General features: G+C 42.7%; 1 protein-coding gene across 1 annotated transcript in view; it reads left to right on the forward strand.

Moving 5' to 3' along the window:
• Positions 1-19,704, forward strand: part of wdr27 (WD repeat domain 27) — a gene marked incomplete at both ends in the record, with an annotated part of 197,280 nt that overhangs the window by 132,516 nt on the left and 45,060 nt on the right. Inside the window, one exon of the mRNA XM_080740095.1 lies at positions 9,017-9,115. Within this exon, the coding sequence (XP_080596221.1) occupies positions 9,017-9,115 (99 nt within the window). The remainder of the gene's footprint in view (positions 1-9,016; positions 9,116-19,704) is intronic.

Raw genomic sequence — 19,704 nt, forward strand, 5'->3', positions numbered from 1 at the left:
TCTGTATTTTGGACGCAGGCCTTTTTCCATAGAAGTCAAATTCAGCATTCATGTCGAAGCAGAACTCTTTAATTCCTTTAGGCCTAGAGTTATTTGATGCTTTAACTATTGAAAAAAAAAATACAAGCTCACAGCCGCGCTGTGAGCTTGCATATCTGCTATTTTTGGAAAAATCGTGATTTTTTTCTTTGAATTTATCTTTTTAAAAGCGAACATTTGTAACTCAAATATTTGCTTCTGGGTGGTCCCTGGAACAACATGTTTTGAGATCGGGGGTCCGCGGGCAAATACATGTAATTTTGGGGGTCCTTGATGTGTGGCGGAGAGAGTCGCAGCCCTAGCCCGAAGCCTCAAAAGTCTAATATCTCCCTCGTTCCATAGGGATATCCCTCTGGAGTAATGCTTAAGATATTGGACTTTCACGCGGGAGGCCCGGGGTTCAAAGCCTGGATGGGGAGGTTTGTATCACCTCCGTTACATTGACAAGCTCACAGTGCGGCAAAGTGGTTCAAATCTCACACGACACAGCTTTGCGTCCAGGTCTAAACGGCTTAATTACTTTTCCAGACCTCGCCTGATACTCGCTTTCAAAGCATCTCACAAAGACGGCCTCCCTTTTCTCCCTATCCATCTCTCCTTTCTTCTGGTGTTTGGTGAAAGCAACGGAATAATATATGAACGCTGCTGCATGCCGCGCATTATTAATTGTGGGCGACTCTGCAAAAAAGCACAGACATTTGAGAGGCATCTCTGTCGAGATCGGAGGTTTTTCCAGCCTTTTCTTGGACGCGTGACGGAGCGTATGGTAGTAGAGCTGCGCACCGTGCTTATTTGTTGCTACCCTGAGACTTCCGCGAGCCAGAGGCATTTGTACTTGTCTCGATATTTCACAAAACAATCATGGAAAAAAAAAAGAACCTCCATACTCGTAGAATGACTCCCATGATCGTATTACACATTTTCCACCAAAACCCAAGGCTCGGGACGGAGGAAATGCACATGCTTCAGTAATCAGAGGTGCCCTATTATATGTGATTTAAGTAGAGTGGTCAGGGGTTCACCATCCTTTCCATGACCAGGACCCCCAAATAGCCATGCATGGTCCCCTGGCTGCAGCCCCCTGCTGTGAAATTACCCTTTTCTTTTGGTGTGTGTGTGTGTGTGTGTGTGTGTGTGTGTGTGTGTGTGTGTGTGTGTGTGTGTGTGTGTGTGTGTGTGTGTGTGTGTGTGTGTGTGTGTGTGTGTGTGTGTGTGTGTGTGTGTGTGAAAATACACGATCTACAAGCTCATACAGCGGGTCATTGTGAGCTTGTAGATACCGTATTACGTAGGCTATCTGGGGTATGAAAACATTTAGATAACATTTGTACAGTTTTGGTGATTTTTGTGTTGAAATGTTTTGAATATTTTATTTGTTTTAACGTTTATTTTACAGCAACGGTTCATATTATAGATTGTAATTAGAGAAAATAAAAGATATTTGTTAAAATGTTTTAACGATTTTAGCGATTTTGGTGGCTAAATGTGTCTTTTTAGCCGCAATAAGCTGGCAATGTCTTTATTACTATTTACAGTAACACTACTAGCCGCCATAAGTCACATCTGCCCATGAAAGACTGTGGTGCATCTTGGGAATGGGCTTATTGTGTCTAAAAATACACATTTAGCCTCCAACCGCTTAAATCAAAATGCTAAAACGATAGAAAGCAGTAAAATGAAAACATTTTAACGCTGATCTTCTCTTTTCTATAATTTCTAAAATACAAACCCTTGTTGTAAAAAAAAAACAAAGTTGTCCTTTAACCAGGCAAGAACAAACTGTTATTTACAACTGACCTGGCAAAAGCCTTGAAGGCCTCTTGAGGGAGGGGAGAAAGAGGATCAGGTCAAAACAATAAAAAGACAGTTTTAAATCAACACAATAAATCTGAAGTAAACCACGCATTACAGCAGAGCCCAATAAGACAACAAATAAACACGGCCAACAGTCTGAGGGACCGCAGTGTTTGTCTTTACTTGCGCCAGCAGAGCGCGCAAGTACTGTGTAGGTGGGTAACTGTGTGTGTTTAAGCCCATAGCCCAATCAGGGACCAGCATTTCCGGCAACGTCATCATTAACATCCAATGAGGGGCCAGCATTCCTGGTGATGCCAGTGGTGATGTCACTGGCATCAGTGGTGAGCGCACCTCATGGCGCGCTCTGCTGGCACACTAGTAGGCCATACATGGCCTGCAGTACTTGTGCACAAGATGCAAGTTGGCACCTCGACAGAGTGCAGTTCTAGTTATTGTTGAGCTCGCAACGTAACCTGACTCCGCCAGATGGTGGCAGCAGTGCGTACCGCCCTACTTTACCATCTGGGACCGCTCGGGGAGAGTTGATAACACTCGTAAAGTCCCAGACCGGACGAATCAGCGGCAGCTATGGGCGGGCTCTGAGCGGCTCTGAGCCAATAGAGTCTGACTGTAGACCATGTGGAAACCCAGGAGGCGGATTCTGGGTGTAACGTCATGCAGACAGGCCAATATGAGTGGTTGGAGTTGGCACTCCCAGACTGTGATAGACAGACGGCCCCATCCAATCACCTGCTAAATAATTTGAAAAAATGGCCCGCCCATTACATCGGGTCTGCCCGAGCAAGCCCAGATGGTAAAAGTAGTGCGGTATATGCAGTATACTCACTACTGCCACCATCTGGCGGAGTCAGGTTACTCACAACGTGTTGCAACGGGACGTGTTGTGGGCTTGTAGATCGGCTATTTTCAAATAGCCCAGGCATGAAATGGGGCTAAAGTGGTTAATGTATGTTTTATAATAATATTATAATTTATATCTGCAAAGTAACTAGTAACTAAAGTTTTCATATAAATGTTGTGAAGTAAAAGTACAAAATCTTCCTCTGAGATGAAGTGGAGTAGAAGTAAAAGTACTCAAAATTGGACATACTCAAAAATACAAACAAATACCTAAAAATGTTACTTAACTACAGTACTATAGGGTAAATATACTTAGTTACTCACTTAATTTACACCACTGGACACAACATGTTCTTCTCTGTGAGTGCTTATCGTCACTGTCATTTTTGGCTTTTTAGGAAACTTCAGCCCCTGCCTCTAACATTCCCTCATCAATTTGTCCTGTGAAGGTATGTGTGTGCGTGCGTGTGTGTGTGTATGCGTATGTGTATGCGTATGTATGTGGGGAGGTAGGGTGGAATTGCTTTCATCTTTCACTCTGGGTTTAATATGAAGTGATCTCATCAAACCTGAATGATTCTCTTCTCATATCGTGCAAACCCAACATGAGTTATTTGTCGGCTCCACAGCAGCTTTGCTTCGTTAGTTCAACATGCTAACAACAACCTGCATCATGTGTCATGAATGATGCACAGCTTGTCATTGGTCAGGAATGAGTCCATGTGTGCATGCATGTCTGGGGTCCTATGTGCTACTGACACAAAGCAGGGCATCAACGACTTGTGATTTTTGCGAGTCGACTCGACTCAGTAAAAAGAGTTGCAGTCGACGTTATCGTTTGATGACGTCATCACATCACACACGACCCCCCAATTCACCCTTTGTTAGCCTCCTGGTTGGTCCCTGACTGACCAACCAGCAGGCTCTATCTGCCTTGTCCCGTCCTGGTTCCGCCTTTTTTATGTTGAATTAGCTAAAACATAATTTTTGGAGAAATAAAAACATTTAAAAACATGCTGATTCACTATGCTGCCACTGAGCAGCTCCAATTGACTGAAACAAAGTTTGAAATTAGAATTGAGCACACAGAATAACAATATGAAGCAACTGAATTAACATGGCAGTGGATGGAATGTCCCACTGAATGTCCCTCCAAGTCAAAGCAACCAATGGGTGTGGAGAGGGGCAGGACAATGGGCGGGACTTGACAAAGGGTGAATTATTTTGCGGGGTCCCCAGAAGATTAACTTAATGTGCAACATTGTTTTCTCACTCGAAAGTAAACAAACTAACATAAAGTTTAAGTGTATAGAGGGTATCTTCACATTTCTAAAGTGCCAATTTAAGGACTTTTTAATGCCTCTAAAATGACAAATTGCCAAATATGTAGAGGCCGAAATAGTGAAAATAGCCGATCTACAGGTACATGCTCTCATCACGAGGCGTTGTGAGCACGTAGATCTGCTATTTTCACAATAGAACCAACCATGTTATACCAAATTAGTCACCCCAGGAATCCGCAGAGAAAAAGTCTTGATTCTGCGGAGAACAATCCTGATTCTGCGGAATTCTGCGGAGAACATTTCTTGATTCCGTGGACATTAAAAAACAACCTAAAATGACCAGTTATCAAGCTAAAAATGATATGTTTCTAACAATCAAGTAAAACCCTTCATGAAATAGCTACAATTAATTGTAATTAGAATAAAAATCTAATATTAAATCTATTATTTTTTTAATTGCTATTGTTTTTAATAATTACTTTCTGTTGCAAAGACTATATTGTCATCCAAACCATGCCCATAGTAACCACATTTTAGAGGATAGCCTACCTACTACTATAGTATGGGTATAATATTTATTTATTCTCTTCTACATTAGCATTGTTATTGCCAGGACCATAGAGGCATAGAGAGGAACTATAGTTCAGGACACAGTTTCTGTCAGGAACGAATGTGGGACTGGACCATCCAGCATCAGTGCTAGCAGGAGGGAAGCTAAGCTATTCCCCCAGGCTCTGTATGAGGTGGCCACTGGCCAAACCATGTACAAATCGTTTTATAATAGTAGTAATAACTACTTCCGCCGCTCGGCTGCCACTCGCGACTGTTATTCCGCGGCCGTCAAGAAAAGTCCGCGAATGGCCGAGAAATCTGCGGGTGGTCGCGAGTTCCGCGATAAATTCCGTGATCGCGGAATCACGGATTCCTGGGGGGAATACCAAATGTAATGTAGCACTGTAATATTGGATCACTCCATCCTTGACAATAAGCAATCCTACTGTTTGAATGCTGTACAGACGCACACATAGAGCAAAAACTTCGATTTTCTCTGGTGGGAGTCGACTCAGTCGACTTGTCGACTTTTTCGTTAACTCATATGCTGCCATTTAACAATACCTTCGTACTCTTTAACTGCCATTCGTCTCCATAGACTTCCATGTAATTCATAGTGCACGGATCATGCACACCCATGCCTAGATAATGCACCACGTGTGTCCACATTGCTCACAGCTTTCAAACAAAAAAATCCGAATGGAAATCCGTTCAGGCATTCATGAGATAGCAGCCATTATGTTTTACACTGTTGTGAGCTTGGAGGTCTGCTACCTGAGTTGTATGGGGGTTGTATGGGGGTTAAACAAGCAATTTCGCGATCGCTATCATGCCTACTAACGTTTTTGGGGTCCCAAAACATTTTTTGAAAAAAAAACATTTTTGATTTTTTTTTTTTTTTTTTTTCAAAATGGCGGAAATTCTCGGGTTCCTCGGGCGTGGCAGGGTATGAGTTAATGCCCTAGTTCAGACCCCTTGCCCAGACCCCCCCCCCCCGGCAGGGGGAGTGCATGCAGGTCAGGGGTCATATGTGCTACTGACACACAAAGACCCCCACTTTCCCCCCAAGCTGTCTAACAGTAGATTTTCCGGGCATTTGCAGAACATTGAGCTTGTACATCAGGTTTTTTTGCTATTTTTATGACCACCTCTGACTTCAAAGTTTAAATCTACCCATGAAGGTGGATTCTGCTTTTCAGTGGGAATGGAGTGGTTTCTTGCCATTTGCGAGTTTCTGCAAAAATGCGCTCCAATCTCTATCAAAACTGGAAATGCAAAACAGGGAAATAAACCTGTGGAGAAAAAGTCTTTTGTCTTTTGAATAAAATTTATTTAGTTTTAGTCATAATTTAGTCATCTGAAAAGTATTAGTTTTAGTCTAATTTTAGTCGACTAAATACAGTGTCATAATATTTTAGGCGACTAAATCTACAGTTGATTTAGTCAACTGAAATTTATTTTGGCAGGCCTTGATGGCATCGTAATGACTGGTTTTACACTTGCTTGCGTGCTGAAAATAGCAGATCTACAAGCTCACAAGCTGAGAGCAACCAAACATAAAATGACTCTCTTTTCCACTAGTCCCTCCCTAATGTTTTAGTCTAGTTTTTATTTTGTTGACGAAATTTTCAATATATTAGTCTTTAGTTTTAGTCATCACAGCTTAGTTTTTATTTCGTTTTTATTTCATTTTCGTCAGTGAAAAAAACACAGTTGACAAGCATTTTTCATCATAGTTTTAGTCTACGAAATCAACACTGCATGCTGTCTATTTAACCACAGGCCTACGTGTATGACATGTTGTCTATCTTATTAACCACAGGCCTACGTGTATGACATGTTGTCTATCTTATTAACCACAGGCCTACGTGTATGACATGTTGTCTATCTTATTAAACACAGGCCTACATGTATGACATGTTGTCTATCTTATTAACCACAGGCCTACATGTATGACATGTTGTCTATCTTATTAACCACAGGCCTACGTGTATGACATGTTGTCTATCTTATTAACTACAGGCCTACGTGTATGACATGTTGTCTATCTTATTAAACACAGGCCTACGTGTATGACATGTTGTCTATCTTATTAACCACAGGCCTCTGGCCTACGTGTATGACATGTTGTCTATCTTATTAACCACAGGCCTACGTGTATGACATGTTGTCTATCTCATGTACCAGGCCTACATGTATGACATGTTGTCTATCTTATTAACCACAGGCCTACGTGTATGACATGTTGTCTATCTTATTAAACACAGGCCTACATGTATGACATGTTGTCTATCTTATTAACCACAGGCCTACGTGTATGACATGTTGTCTATCTTATTAACCACAGGCCTACATGTATGACATGTTGTCTATCTTATTAACCACAGGCCTACATGTATGACATGTTGTCTATCTTATTAACCACAGGCCTACGTGTATGACATGTTGTCTATCTTATTAACCACAGGCCTCTGGCCTACGTGTATGACATGTTGTCTATCTTATTAACCACAGGCCTCTGGCCTACGTGTATGACATGTTGTCTATCTTATTAACCACAGGCCTCTGGCCTACGTGTATGACATGTTGTCTATCTTATTAACCACAGGCCTACATGTATGACATGTTGTCTATCTTATTAACCACAGGCCTACATGTATGACATGTTGTCTATCTTATTAACCACAGGCCTACATGTATGACATGTTGTCTATCTTATTAACCACAGGCCTACGTGTATGACATGTTGTCTATCTCATGTAGGCCTACGTGTATGACATGTTGTCTATCTTATTAAACACAGGCCTACGTGTATGACATGTTGTCTATCTTATTAAACACAGGCCTACATGTATGACATGTTGTCTATCTTATTAACCACAGGCCTACATGTATGACATGTTGTCTATCTCATGTACCAGGCCTACGTGTATGACATGTTGTCTATCTTATTAACTACAGGCCTACGTGTATGACATGTTGTCTATCTTATTAACTACAGGCCTACGTGTATGACATGTTGTCTATCTTATTAAACACAGGCCTACGTGTATGACATGTTGTCTATCTCATGTACCAGGCCTACATGTATGACATGTTGTCTATCTTATTAACTACAGGCCTACATGTATGACATGTTGTCTATCTTATTAAACACAGGCCTACGTGTATGACATGTTGTCTATCTCATGTACCAGGCCTACGTGTATGACATGTTGTCTATCTTATTAACCACAGGCCTACGTGTATGACATGTTGTCTATCTCATGTACCAGGCCTACGTGTATGACATGTTGTCTATCTTATTAAACACAGGCCTACGTGTATGACATGTTGTCTATCTCATGTACCAGGCCTACGTGTATGACATGTTGTCTATCTTATTAACTACAGGCCTACATGTATGACATGTTGTCTATCTTATTAACCACAGGCCTACGTGTATGACATGTTGTCTATCTTATTAACCACAGGCCTACATGTATGACATGTTGTCTATCTTATTAACCACAGGCCTACGTGTATGACATGTTGTCTATCTTATTAACCACAGGCCTACGTGTATGACATGTTGTCTATCTTATTAACCACAGGCCTACGTGTATGACATGTTGTCTATCTTATTAACCACAGGCCTACGTGTATGACATGTTGTCTATCTTATTAAACACAGGCCTACGTGTATGACATGTTGTCTATCTTATTAAACACAGGCCTACGTGTATGACATGTTGTCTATCTCATGTACCAGGCCTACATGTATGACATGTTGTCTATCTTATTAACTACAGGCCTACATGTATGACATGTTGTCTATCTTATTAACCACAGGCCTACGTGTATGACATGTTGTCTATCTTATTAACCACAGGCCTACGTGTATGACATGTTGTCTATCTTATTAAACACAGGCCTACGTGTATGACATGTTGTCTATCTTATTAACCACAGGCCTACATGTATGACATGTTGTCTATCTTATTAACCACAGGCCTACGTGTATGACATGTTGTCTATCTTATTAAACACAGGCCTACGTGTATGACATGTTGTCTATCTTATTAACCACAGGCCTACGTGTATGACATGTTGTCTATCTCATTAACCACAGGCCTACGTGTATGACATGTTGTCTATCTCATTAACCACAGGCCTACGTGTATGACATGTTGTCTATCTCATTAACCACAGGCCTACGTGTATGACATGTTGTCTATCTCATGTAGGCCTACGTGTATGACATGTTGTCTATCTCATGTAGGCCTACGTGTATGACATGTTGTCTATCTCATGTAGGCCTACATGTATGACATGTTGTCTATCTTATTAACCACAGGCCTACGTGTATGACATGTTGTCTATCTCATGTACCAGGCCTACGTGTATGACATGTTGTCTATCTCATGTAGGCCTACGTGTATGACATGTTGTCTATCTTATTAACCACAGGCCTACGTGTATGACATGTTGTCTATCTTATGTAGGCCTACGTGTATGACCTGGGCAGCAGCAGCTTCATCCACAAGCTGCAGAAACACTCTGACGCGGTCCTCAACGTGACCTTCAACCCCGCCGTGCCAGAGGTGAGTGTCAGCGTGTCTTTCTGCTCCCGCTCTGCTCTGCTCTGCTCTGGGTTTTAATGCACAGGTTGGCTTTGCCACAAGGGCCACAGCCCTCTTTGTGGGAGTCACTTACACCCAGCAGTGCCGTGTTGACCAAAAACATACATATAAAAGGAATGAGAATTAACTGGAATAAGAGTGAACTCATGCCAGTACGACTGACAGATGACAGATGGTTGAGCCAGCTCCCCTTCAAAATCTCTAGAGAAAAATTCACATACTTGGGGATTGTAATTACAAAGAAATTTGAGGCCTTGTTTGATGCAAACTTCACTCCTTTAGTTGACAAATTTAAAAACCGTATAGAATTTTGGAAAACATTGCCAATCTCATTACTGGGCAGAGTTAACGCTGTCAAAATGATCTTCCTTCCCCAACTACTTTATCTCCTGCAGAACATACCAATTTTCATCACCAAAACGTTCTTCAAAAAACTAGACTCAACAGTCTTATCATTCATTTGGAACTACAAATCTCGCAGAATTAAAAAAGAACACCTGTGTAAGTCTAAGATGGATGGCGGACTGGCCTTGCCTAATTTTATGAATTACTACTGGGCGACCTGCCTCCGCTCTGTCTCGTTCTGGCTGGACGACACTTCGGTGTCGTCGTGCTGGCTGGAGATGGAGAGGGAGGACTGCTTGCCCTATTCAATTGGCGCTATCATACTTTCTCCTGTGGAGATTGGTAAAAATACTTATGGGCACAACCCAATCATACATAACACAATAAGAACCTGGAAGCAGTTGGGAAAGCACTTTACTCTCAGGAAAGTCTCTTTTCTACTACCCATTGCATCTAACCCGTCGTTCGCTCCCTCGAACATGGATGGCTTCTTTAATGGTTGGAAAGAACTGGGTATAGGCAACATTGGTGACCTTTATATAGAAAGGACCTTTGCTTCCTTTGAGCAGCTTCGGGAAAGATATGATCTGCCATGGACTCATCGCTTTAGGTATTTTCAAATTAGGAACTATGTAAGGGAGCATCTTCCTGGATTTGAAAATGCAACTCCTGATAAACTGGATGGTTGTTTAAGGCTGTGCACAGGCTCGGATCATATCATATCCCTTCTGTATGACAGATTGCAAGGCCTATGTCACCCAGACATGGAAAGAATCAAAACCAAATGGGAATTTGAATTAGGGTTACCAATTCCTGATGACATCTGGGACTCCAGTCTAGAAGAAGTCCATAGCTGTTCACTTAATGCTAGACACTGCCTAATCCAGTTTAAAATTATACATAGGCTTCATTATTCGAAAGTGAGGTTACATAACATCTTCCCGGAAATCTCCCCAATTTGCGAAAAATGTGAGTTGGTTGAGGCTGACCTGTTACACAGCTTTGCACTCTGCACTAAACTACAAGAGTTCTGGGTTGACATTTCAAGAATATTTGAAATACAGTTACAACCTGATCCTTTATTAATCATTTTTGGAGTGTCAGAAGCGTTAAGACCTCTGAGAGTACATCAGCAAAATCTTCTGTCCTATGGTCTAATCACAGCTAAGAAGCTTATTTTAATGGGCTGGAAAGGGAAGGAGGTTCCCACAAGGAAAAGATGGCTGACAGAGTTGACAGACACCCTTCACTTGGAAAAAATTAGATACACCATAAAGGACAAACCTGAACAATTTGAAAAGATCTGGGGACCACTGGTTTCCTTCCTGGAACAGGAGCGGGCCTCCTGATAGTTTACATTACTAGTTATTAGTAGCGCTCTGGGGTGGGGATTGGCTGAGGGGGGCGGGGAGGGTTTCTTGGGGGTTATGTTTGTGCATTGTTGTTATTTTTTCCTTTTGTCTTTACGTTAAAAATGTATCAGTGTCCTTACAATATGTCATATACTTATGTATAAAACTAATAAAAATATTTGAAACAAAAGGAATGAAACGTCCTCTTATAGAACGTCTTGTTCCATCTTTAACACATTCACCATCTTTTAAGAATACCTTCGTACTCCCATTTGCCATTCGTCTCCATAGACTTCCATGTAATTCATAGTGCACGGATCATGCACACCCATGCCTAGATAATGCACCACGTGTGTCCACATTGCTCACAGCTTTCAAACAAAAAAAATCTGAATGGAAATCCGTTGAGGCATTCATGAGATAGCAGCCATTATGTTTTCCTAAAATGTAAACAAAGATGGCTGCCATGTTTGAAAGATGGGGTTGCTATGGGGGTTAAACATGCAATTTTGCGATTGCTATCATGCCTACTACATTTTTTGGGGTCAATTATTATTTTTTTTTTCTAAATTTTTCATTGAAATATTATCGGGACTATCGGGCCTGGCATTGAATGAGTTAAGGAAGGGGGGTGGGCGGGTTTGAGTAACACATTTTGGACAATACTCCTACAGATTTCGTCCAACAATCACACAGGTCTAATAGCCATTAAACATAACTGCTATTTCTTACATTGATGCTCCTACATCATGGGTATTCAACTGGCGGCCCGCGGGCCAAATGCGGCCCGCGGGGACCTTCCTTGTGGCCCCTGGAGCAATTTTGGAAAAAAAAAAAAAAAAAGATTTTGGAAAAAAAAAAAAAAAAAAATCCAAAATCGTTTTTTTGGTGGAGACTAATGAACGTTATAGGTATGGTTTGCGCGATATGAAACGTGAGTTTTCATCTTACCATAATCACAGTAATCCCTAATCATATTCCATCATAGTCAAGTGAAGAGACTCCAGTCAGAGCACTGCAGCAGAGTGGAGTGTGTGTGTGTGTGTGTGTGTGTGTGTGTGTGTGTGTGTGTGTGTGTGTCTGACCACCTGATCCTCGTTGAGCATCGTTAAAGCATCAAAGAAGGCAATTGTGTGTGCACCGCAATAAGGTCGACTTCTACTCTAAGATAGCATCAAAGCCAGGTTGGCCATCACTAGTGTGATGTAGTTAGCACTAGGTTTTAAACAAGAAAGCATGTGTACAGTTGTCAACTTGTTGAACAGAAATTAAGCACATTGACATGAAAAGTAGATGAAAATGTGGTTGTTTGTGAAAATGTAGTAGTGAAAATGTGGTCGTGCCCGTTGTCTCAAGTGTTCATTAGATTAATAGCTTGGGGGGGGGGGGTACGTTAGTGTGGCCCCCGGCCCCTTGGTTTTCTGTCAACGTGGCCCCCTGGACAATTTTGTTGAATACCCCTGTCCTACATAGTATCGTGCAAGCACCAGTTAAAGCTACTTTTTTGACTCCGGTCACCCATGTAAATAACCTCCATGGAACCCCTGATTTACACTGTTAATTTTTAGAATTTTCCTATTGGAGAAATATCCGTTTCCATCAGAACTGACTGAAAATGACATTATACTTGACGTTTAACCACTTGAACCCCAGCATGCCTATTCTGGGGGGAAGGTTCACCAAAAATAGCCGATCTGCTATTTTTGGTGAAGAGAGTTGTCGTAGATGGAAAAAGAACTCATCAAGTACAGTAGCCTGGTTAATAAACCAGACCGCACAACACCACCCCGTGGTGTAGTGTGGTCTGGAGCCTCACAATTGAGAATCCATTTCCACCAGCCACCAGAAAGGGTTAGCCAATCAGGGCTGTAGGCTGTGTGGACACAAAAACATTCCCCCCTCCCCCTCCCCTCTATGACAGGCATCAAAGAGGTAGTTGTCTTTGATGTTTCATTGATTAGAGAGAACACTAACAAGCTATTGACACTTGTATGGCTCAATCAATTACTGCGGTTTACAATCCTTTGAAGTTCAAAGGGAGCAATTAAGAGCAAGTCACCTTGACTTTTTTTTAAACCGCCCCTAACATTACGTCAATAGGCTTTAGCCCGCCCCCCCCAGAAAAAGAATCTCTCCCCGAAATTCCAGACTCTCTTCCCAAAACGAAGTGTGTGATAGAGTCTGGTTTATTAACCAGGCAACAAGTACAGTGCAAATCAGGTCTCTTTTACTAAGCATAGTTAAGTGATATTGATGAATTCCAAATATTATCAAATTATCTCGTGGCACCCCAGGGTGCCCCGTCAGCCACTTTGAAAACCCCTGCTCTAGACGACTGAGACAAGGTGAAGTTGGGGATGGCGGTGGCTTGCAGTTGTAACGCATTGACCCGAGCAAGAGTATGAGCTGCAGGATGAATTACCTTCCCTCACAATATCTAATCAGATCCTGTATTAAAAACACACCAGAACCGTGCTGGTTCATTGGGAAGAGCGCAGGAATGCAGTGACCATCATACAGCATCAGGGACGTGCTGGCCATTGGGAGAAGCGGGACAACTCCCGAATGGCCGGTTCATTCCCAGCCGGTCCAGGCCGGCCATTAGGAAAAAATTCTAAATAAAATGTCGGCCTTCGTTCCATTTTGGGGGCTGGGCGGCCAACAAAGTAAAATCGTCACTGTCTGGCAGAAACCTTGCATCTCCAAGTTTCAAATGTGTCAATTTTTTTCGCAAAGCAAAGCCCTGCTTCATCATACAAGGCCGTCGCACAAAAGTTGTGAAAACAGCAGATCTACAAGCACACAACTGGTGCGAGGCGTTGTGTGCTTGTAGATCGGCTGTTTTCACTAGTTTAAATCATTTTTTTAAATGATAAATACAAAACAAACGGTTTTGGACATTCAAGGTTTCCACCCGACAACGACGAAATATAACTCATGTAATTGTCCCACTGGCTTGTCACTTGTCATGATCTGAAATGGCAAATCTTTGAGTAGCAGCAGCGCTATAGAGAGATCTCTCTCTATAGCACGCAATGAGGGCCTCTCCAACTCTTTTTCCCGGGCTGAATCAGGGGCCCAGCACGTCCCTGTACAGCATGTATTATCAACATGTACCATGGGGGAGTCCAGGGGCGTCACAAGGGGTAGGAAAGTGGGACTGAGTTACCAGGGCCCAAGGTGGAGGGGCCCTCATAACTTTATCTATTGAAAAATAGCAGATATACAAGCTCACAGCGCGGCACCGAGTGCCGCGCTGCGAGCTTGTAGATCTGCTATTTTTGAAAAGTTGTGAAAATGTGTGAAAATCTTTGAATATATGTATTTTTTAAGCGAACATGTCTAACTCAAATTTTGCTTCTGGGGGTCCCTGGAACTAAATATTTTGAGATCGGGGTCCGTGGCCAAATACATATCATCTTGGGGGTCCTTGACATAGGTTTCTTGCACACATTTTCATGATTTTTCAAAAATAGCAGATATACAAGCTCGCAGCGCGGCACTCGGTGCCGCGCTGTGAGCTTGTATATCTGCTATTTTTCAATAGTTAACATTCATGGGGGGCCCGCAGTGAATCCTTGTACCCAGGGCCCAGAATTTGGTGTGACGCCCCATGTATTATCAACATGTACTATGGGGGAGTCATCGGGCCGTTGAAGAACAAAGCGAGGTGTTGACGTTGTAACTCTCTCTGTTCTGTGACCCCCGGTGCCAGGAAGTGTCAGGACCATCAGGGGGAGTCCATCGTCTTTTCACTTGGATTCGCATATTTTTGGGGGATCTGCTTGGTTTTCCTCAGGGGGCTCTTCAAACACCACGCCAAGATAGCAAAGCTCAGCCTCCCCTTGTCCGTCTCACTCAACAACGCGTTCTACAGATTATGCTCGGTGGACTGCAGTTACACTCATTCGTGTTTCGACTCTGTTTAGGCAATCAGATCAGTTTGATTCCTTGCTGGCCATTAGTCTTAAAGCCGCAATCTGGATCGGTTATGGTGAATACATTGCTGATTTGACCAATCTGTATGGTAGATTAGGCCCTATGCTAATACAATATTTAGAAAGCGATTATTGTTTTCGTATGCGATGCCTTGTAAGGGAGTGCTTGTTTTCGGTGGAGACGACAGAGGCGCGGCGTCTCAAGCGGACTTGAGCCATGTGAGACACCGCCGAGTGAGCTAAAGGGGGGGAGAGTAGTACATGCAGTGGTTTGAGGTGGTTAAATCCTTAAATAAGTCCTTAAATTGTCAGTTTAGAAATGGGCAGATACCCTCTATTTCCCCCGTTTCTACGGTTTCTTGGGATGGATATGGCAGCCTGGAACGGTTGTTCAAGTGCAGCTAAACTTGCCATAGGCTATAGTAAACGTGCCACAATTAACAATAATGAATTGCACATATACCATTTTGTCAAGATGGGGAGAATACAAGTGTGGAGAATATCATTATAGGCCTAATACCTTGTTAAACTGACCATTTTGTAAAATTTTGCATTTGTAGTTATTTTACTGTAATTTAACAACATAATAACCAGAACAGATAGACAAAGAGACATTCATGGATTTATATTTAAAAGTAACTTTTATGACCCAGGGTATGGCAGCTGCATAGTGCATACCCCTGCCATACCCAATTCACCCTTTGTCAAGTCCCGCCCGTTGTCCCGTCCCTCTTCACACCCATTGTTTGCTGTAAAATTGTGTTTCAAATTCAACATAAAAAGGTGGAACCAGGGCGGAACAAGGCAGATAGAGCCTGCTGGTTGGTCAGTCAGGGACCAACCAGAAGGCTAACAAAGGGTGAATTGACGCCCCTGAGTGAGTAATGTGGGGACCGACCCATAGGTTGAGAACCACAGGTCTATAGGACCACAGCTTTGGTGTGTTGCTCTCCAGTCGTCCACCTGGCCTGTGAAACAGCTGGAGAAAGCATATCTTACTGCTCAGAATACATGACACTCAGAGCGAGCGCCCCGGGGATCCCCGCAGAATCATTTGACCATAACTCATCCATAGGCCTGATATCTGCTGTGTAGATACTGGAGCACATTAACTCATCCATAGGCCTGATATCTGCTGTGTAGATACTGGAGCACATTCCTGAAGGACCAGGACAAACACAACCCCGGAAAGCAATCTTCAACGTCACCTCGATACACCTTTCACCATCTGTCCCTCACTTTAACCATTTAACCACTTAAACCCTGTAGATCAGGGGTCTTCAAAGTTTTCAGGCCAAGGACCCCTTAGTCGAGAGAGAGATGAAGCAGGGACCCCCACAACCTGTTCATAGATTCCATACAGTTTCATCGTTTGACAGCACAATCATCAGTGTATTTTGGATTCATGTCAATTTGTGTTTTTAGATATTAAACCACTTGAACCGTCAATACTTAATAAAGTTGACCTTTCACTCTGTACTCCCCCCCCCCTCTACACCAAAGCTTTTTTCCAAAAATAGCCGATCTATAAGCTCACAACGCCTCGCAGCTTGTAGATCTGCTATTTTTGGCTAACGTTCTCAGAATACGGACGCTAGGGTTCAAGTGGTTATTATGAAAAAGGAGAAAAAAAAATTCTATAACGCAAAGATTTGGAGGACCCCCTGTAGTAACTCTGAAGACCCCCTAGGGGTCCCGGACCCCCTGTTGAAGACCCATGCTGTAGACTGTACTACTTCTACTGTCTACTAGGCCCCATCATTCACCCTTTGTCAAGTCCCGCCTGTTGTCCCGCCCCTCTTCACACCCATTGGTTGCTGTGTCTTGGTGGGACACTCGGTGGGACACTCCATCCACTACCATTGTAATTCAGTTGCTTCGTATTGTTATTCTGTGTTCAATTCTAATTTCAAACTTGGTTTCAGTAAAATGGAGCTGCTTATTTTTTTTATTTCTCCAAAAATTATGTTTCAGCAAATTCAACATAAAAAAGGCGGAACCAGGGCGGGACAAGGCAGATAGAGCCTGTTGGTTGGTCAGTCAGGAAACAACCAGAAGGCGTTGTGTGCTTGTAGATCGGCCGTTTTCACTAGTTTAAATCATTTTTAAAATGATAAATGCAAAACGAACGGTTTTGGACATACAAGATTTTCACCCGACAACGACGATATCTGAACTGTCGCTGGAGTAGTGGGAACGCCACCGTCGCCCCGAGCAATGCTGTGGCCCTCGGCTTGGTACCCAGACATGATTCGGCCCTTGGGGAAAACTAATTGGGGAACCCTGCACATTGCAATGTAAAGGATTACCGCTGATCATGGATATAAACAACATCTAGCAGTGTTAGCTGGCCGGCCTGATAAGGAAGGTAAACGTAGCAACGTCTGTGCGCTCCACTCCATCACAGCGACCACACAGCCTCTCTGCCAAAAGCTACAGTTCTTAACAACGTGCTACTTGAAACCCCATCTAACACATCTTATCTCAAACTGTCTGGTATTCCATAATGTGTGTGTGTGTGTGTGTGTGTGTGTGTGTGAGTGTGAGTGTGAGTGTGAGTGTGAGTGTGAGTGTGAGTGTGAGTATGAGTATGAGTGTGAGTGTGAGCGTGTGTGTGTGTGTGAGTGTGTGTGCGCGCGCGCACGCACGCGAAAAGGCAGATCTACAAGCTCAAAACACACTTCAACACAGTGAGTTGTGATCATTTAGATCTGCAATTTTTTGGGTGAAGATAGTTCTCTTTAGTGAAATAGTAGAGGCCAATACAGTCTCGCCGCACAGGGGAAAAAATTATGTGCTGAACATTATTGTTGTGCTTGGATGACTTAATGCCGAAATAAACATTGTGTCTTTTATTAATTCAACGTTAAAAAACATAACACTGGTGGGATCTGAACAGCGATGTATATCTTTAGAAATACAGTCACTCTGCTATAAAGGCCCAAGCCAAAGACAACACACACTTTGAAAAGCGTAAGGCTGTGCAAATACTTTTGTCTCTCTTGAATTGCCATTAGTGTCCCAGCGCGGCTGACGGCTAGTCAGCATTTTTTCTCATTTTCATTTTTTCATTTCATTTGAAAGCTGTGGATCATAGCTACAACATGATATATTGGTTGTAGAGATTGACCCAACAGTTTTGAAGATATGGCTTATAGAATGATGCCATGCTGAAATACTACTTTTGAGATATTCAAGTTCTAAATAAATGTCTAACCTGCAAATGACCTGACGATCTCTCACATTAATTAAAAAAAGTCTTATTTACATGCAGAGTTAAGCTCTGGCGTTTAAGTGAAATGTAGCCTAGATATTTTGAGATGCATTTGTTGCTTTTTTTCATTAAAAAAAAAAAAAAAGTCATATTAGCAGTAGTGAAAAACCCTGCCTTCCGAAATGACTGCCCCTCAGTCACGTGGCAGATTTTGTTTCACGTTCCTGTAATTTACAGGAACGTGAAACAAAATCTGCCGCACAAAACCAGCATCCTTCCATTGTCTAAAACGCCGCAAAGCTATCAGAGCCTTCCTCGCAGAGGAGCCATTCCTGAAGGATAAGTTTTTTTATGGCTGAGTTAAAACTCAAAGACCTGGAACGCACCCGAGTTAGATTTTAACCACTTTAACCATTATTTTATGCTTTAACTATTGAAAAATAGCAGATATACGAGCTCACAGCGCGGCACCGAGTGCCGCGCTGCGAGCTTGTAGATCTGCCATTTTTGAAAAATCGTGAAAATGTGTCTTTGAATATCTTTGACCCGACTTCTAAATCCTTCCTCGAAATCTGGTAGTTCTCAAACGTTTTCATGTCAAGGACCCCCAAATTTACATTTTTTTTGGCCGCAGACCCCCATCTCAAAATATGCTGTTCCAGGGACCCCCCAGAAGCAGAGATTTGAGTTACAAAAGTTTGCTTTGAAAAATACGCACACATCTTCACGATTTTTCAAAAATAGCAGATCTGCAAGCTCGCAGCGCGGCACTCGGTGCCGCGCTGTGAGCTTGTATATCTGCTATTTTTCAATAGTTAAAGCGTTAAATAATTCTAGGCCTGGCTGAGTTAAAACTCTCCCGTTGATCTGGAAACAACCTTTAAACACTTCTCTTTGTTTCCCCTGTGCTCCCAGCCCACTCCTTTTCTCCTTGGCTACTCCACATCTCTCTCTCTCGCTGAAAATAGATGCGCTGCAGAGCTTGTTGTATATGCGGTGATTCTTGCACAACGTTGGCATATATTTATACCAAATGCTAGGGTTCATCTAGCCGTTTCAAAAAGTAACGGCACCATGAGGCGTCCTTACTAAGTAGCCTTTAGTTTGGAGGCTGACTTAACTCAGGTCAGCTACCGTAACACAGGGATGCTGACAGAACCCTCACTAAAAACCCCGAGACAAAAATCCACTCAATTCGCCCTCCTGGCCCCCAAACTGTGGAATAAACTCCCTGTCGCACTTACAACAACAGACTCACTCCCTAGCTAACGCCGTGGCCTGAAGACTCACCTCTTCAAGGCTCTGACAGAGTCCAGGGTGAAGAGCTATCACTTCACTGCGTTGTAGTTTTCTAGCTATCACCTAGGCTTTGTTATACATTTTAGGTGATAGCTAGAAAACTACACTGCGGTGAAGTGATAGCTCTTCACCCTGGGCTCTGATAGAGCCTTTAGACTCCACCTAAGCCCTTAGCACCACATTCCCCCAAAGACCATACATGAAAGCTAGATGGCTTTTTATTTTTAGGTTTTTATATAAGCCTTTATTGTTTAGGTCGACCTACGTTATTTTTTTCTAGATTGATATTTCTATGTGTTTGATGTATTGATTGCGACCGTCAGGTCGCAGTTACAATCAATACTCCACCTGCTGTCAGTCTGTCAGTCTGTCAGTCAGTCAGTCACACGTCACACTTTTGCC

The sequence above is a fragment of the Nannobrachium achirus genome, assembly GCF_963921795.1.
Source record: "Nannobrachium achirus genome assembly, chromosome: 13".
Lineage (NCBI taxonomy): Eukaryota > Metazoa > Chordata > Actinopteri > Myctophiformes > Myctophidae > Nannobrachium > Nannobrachium achirus.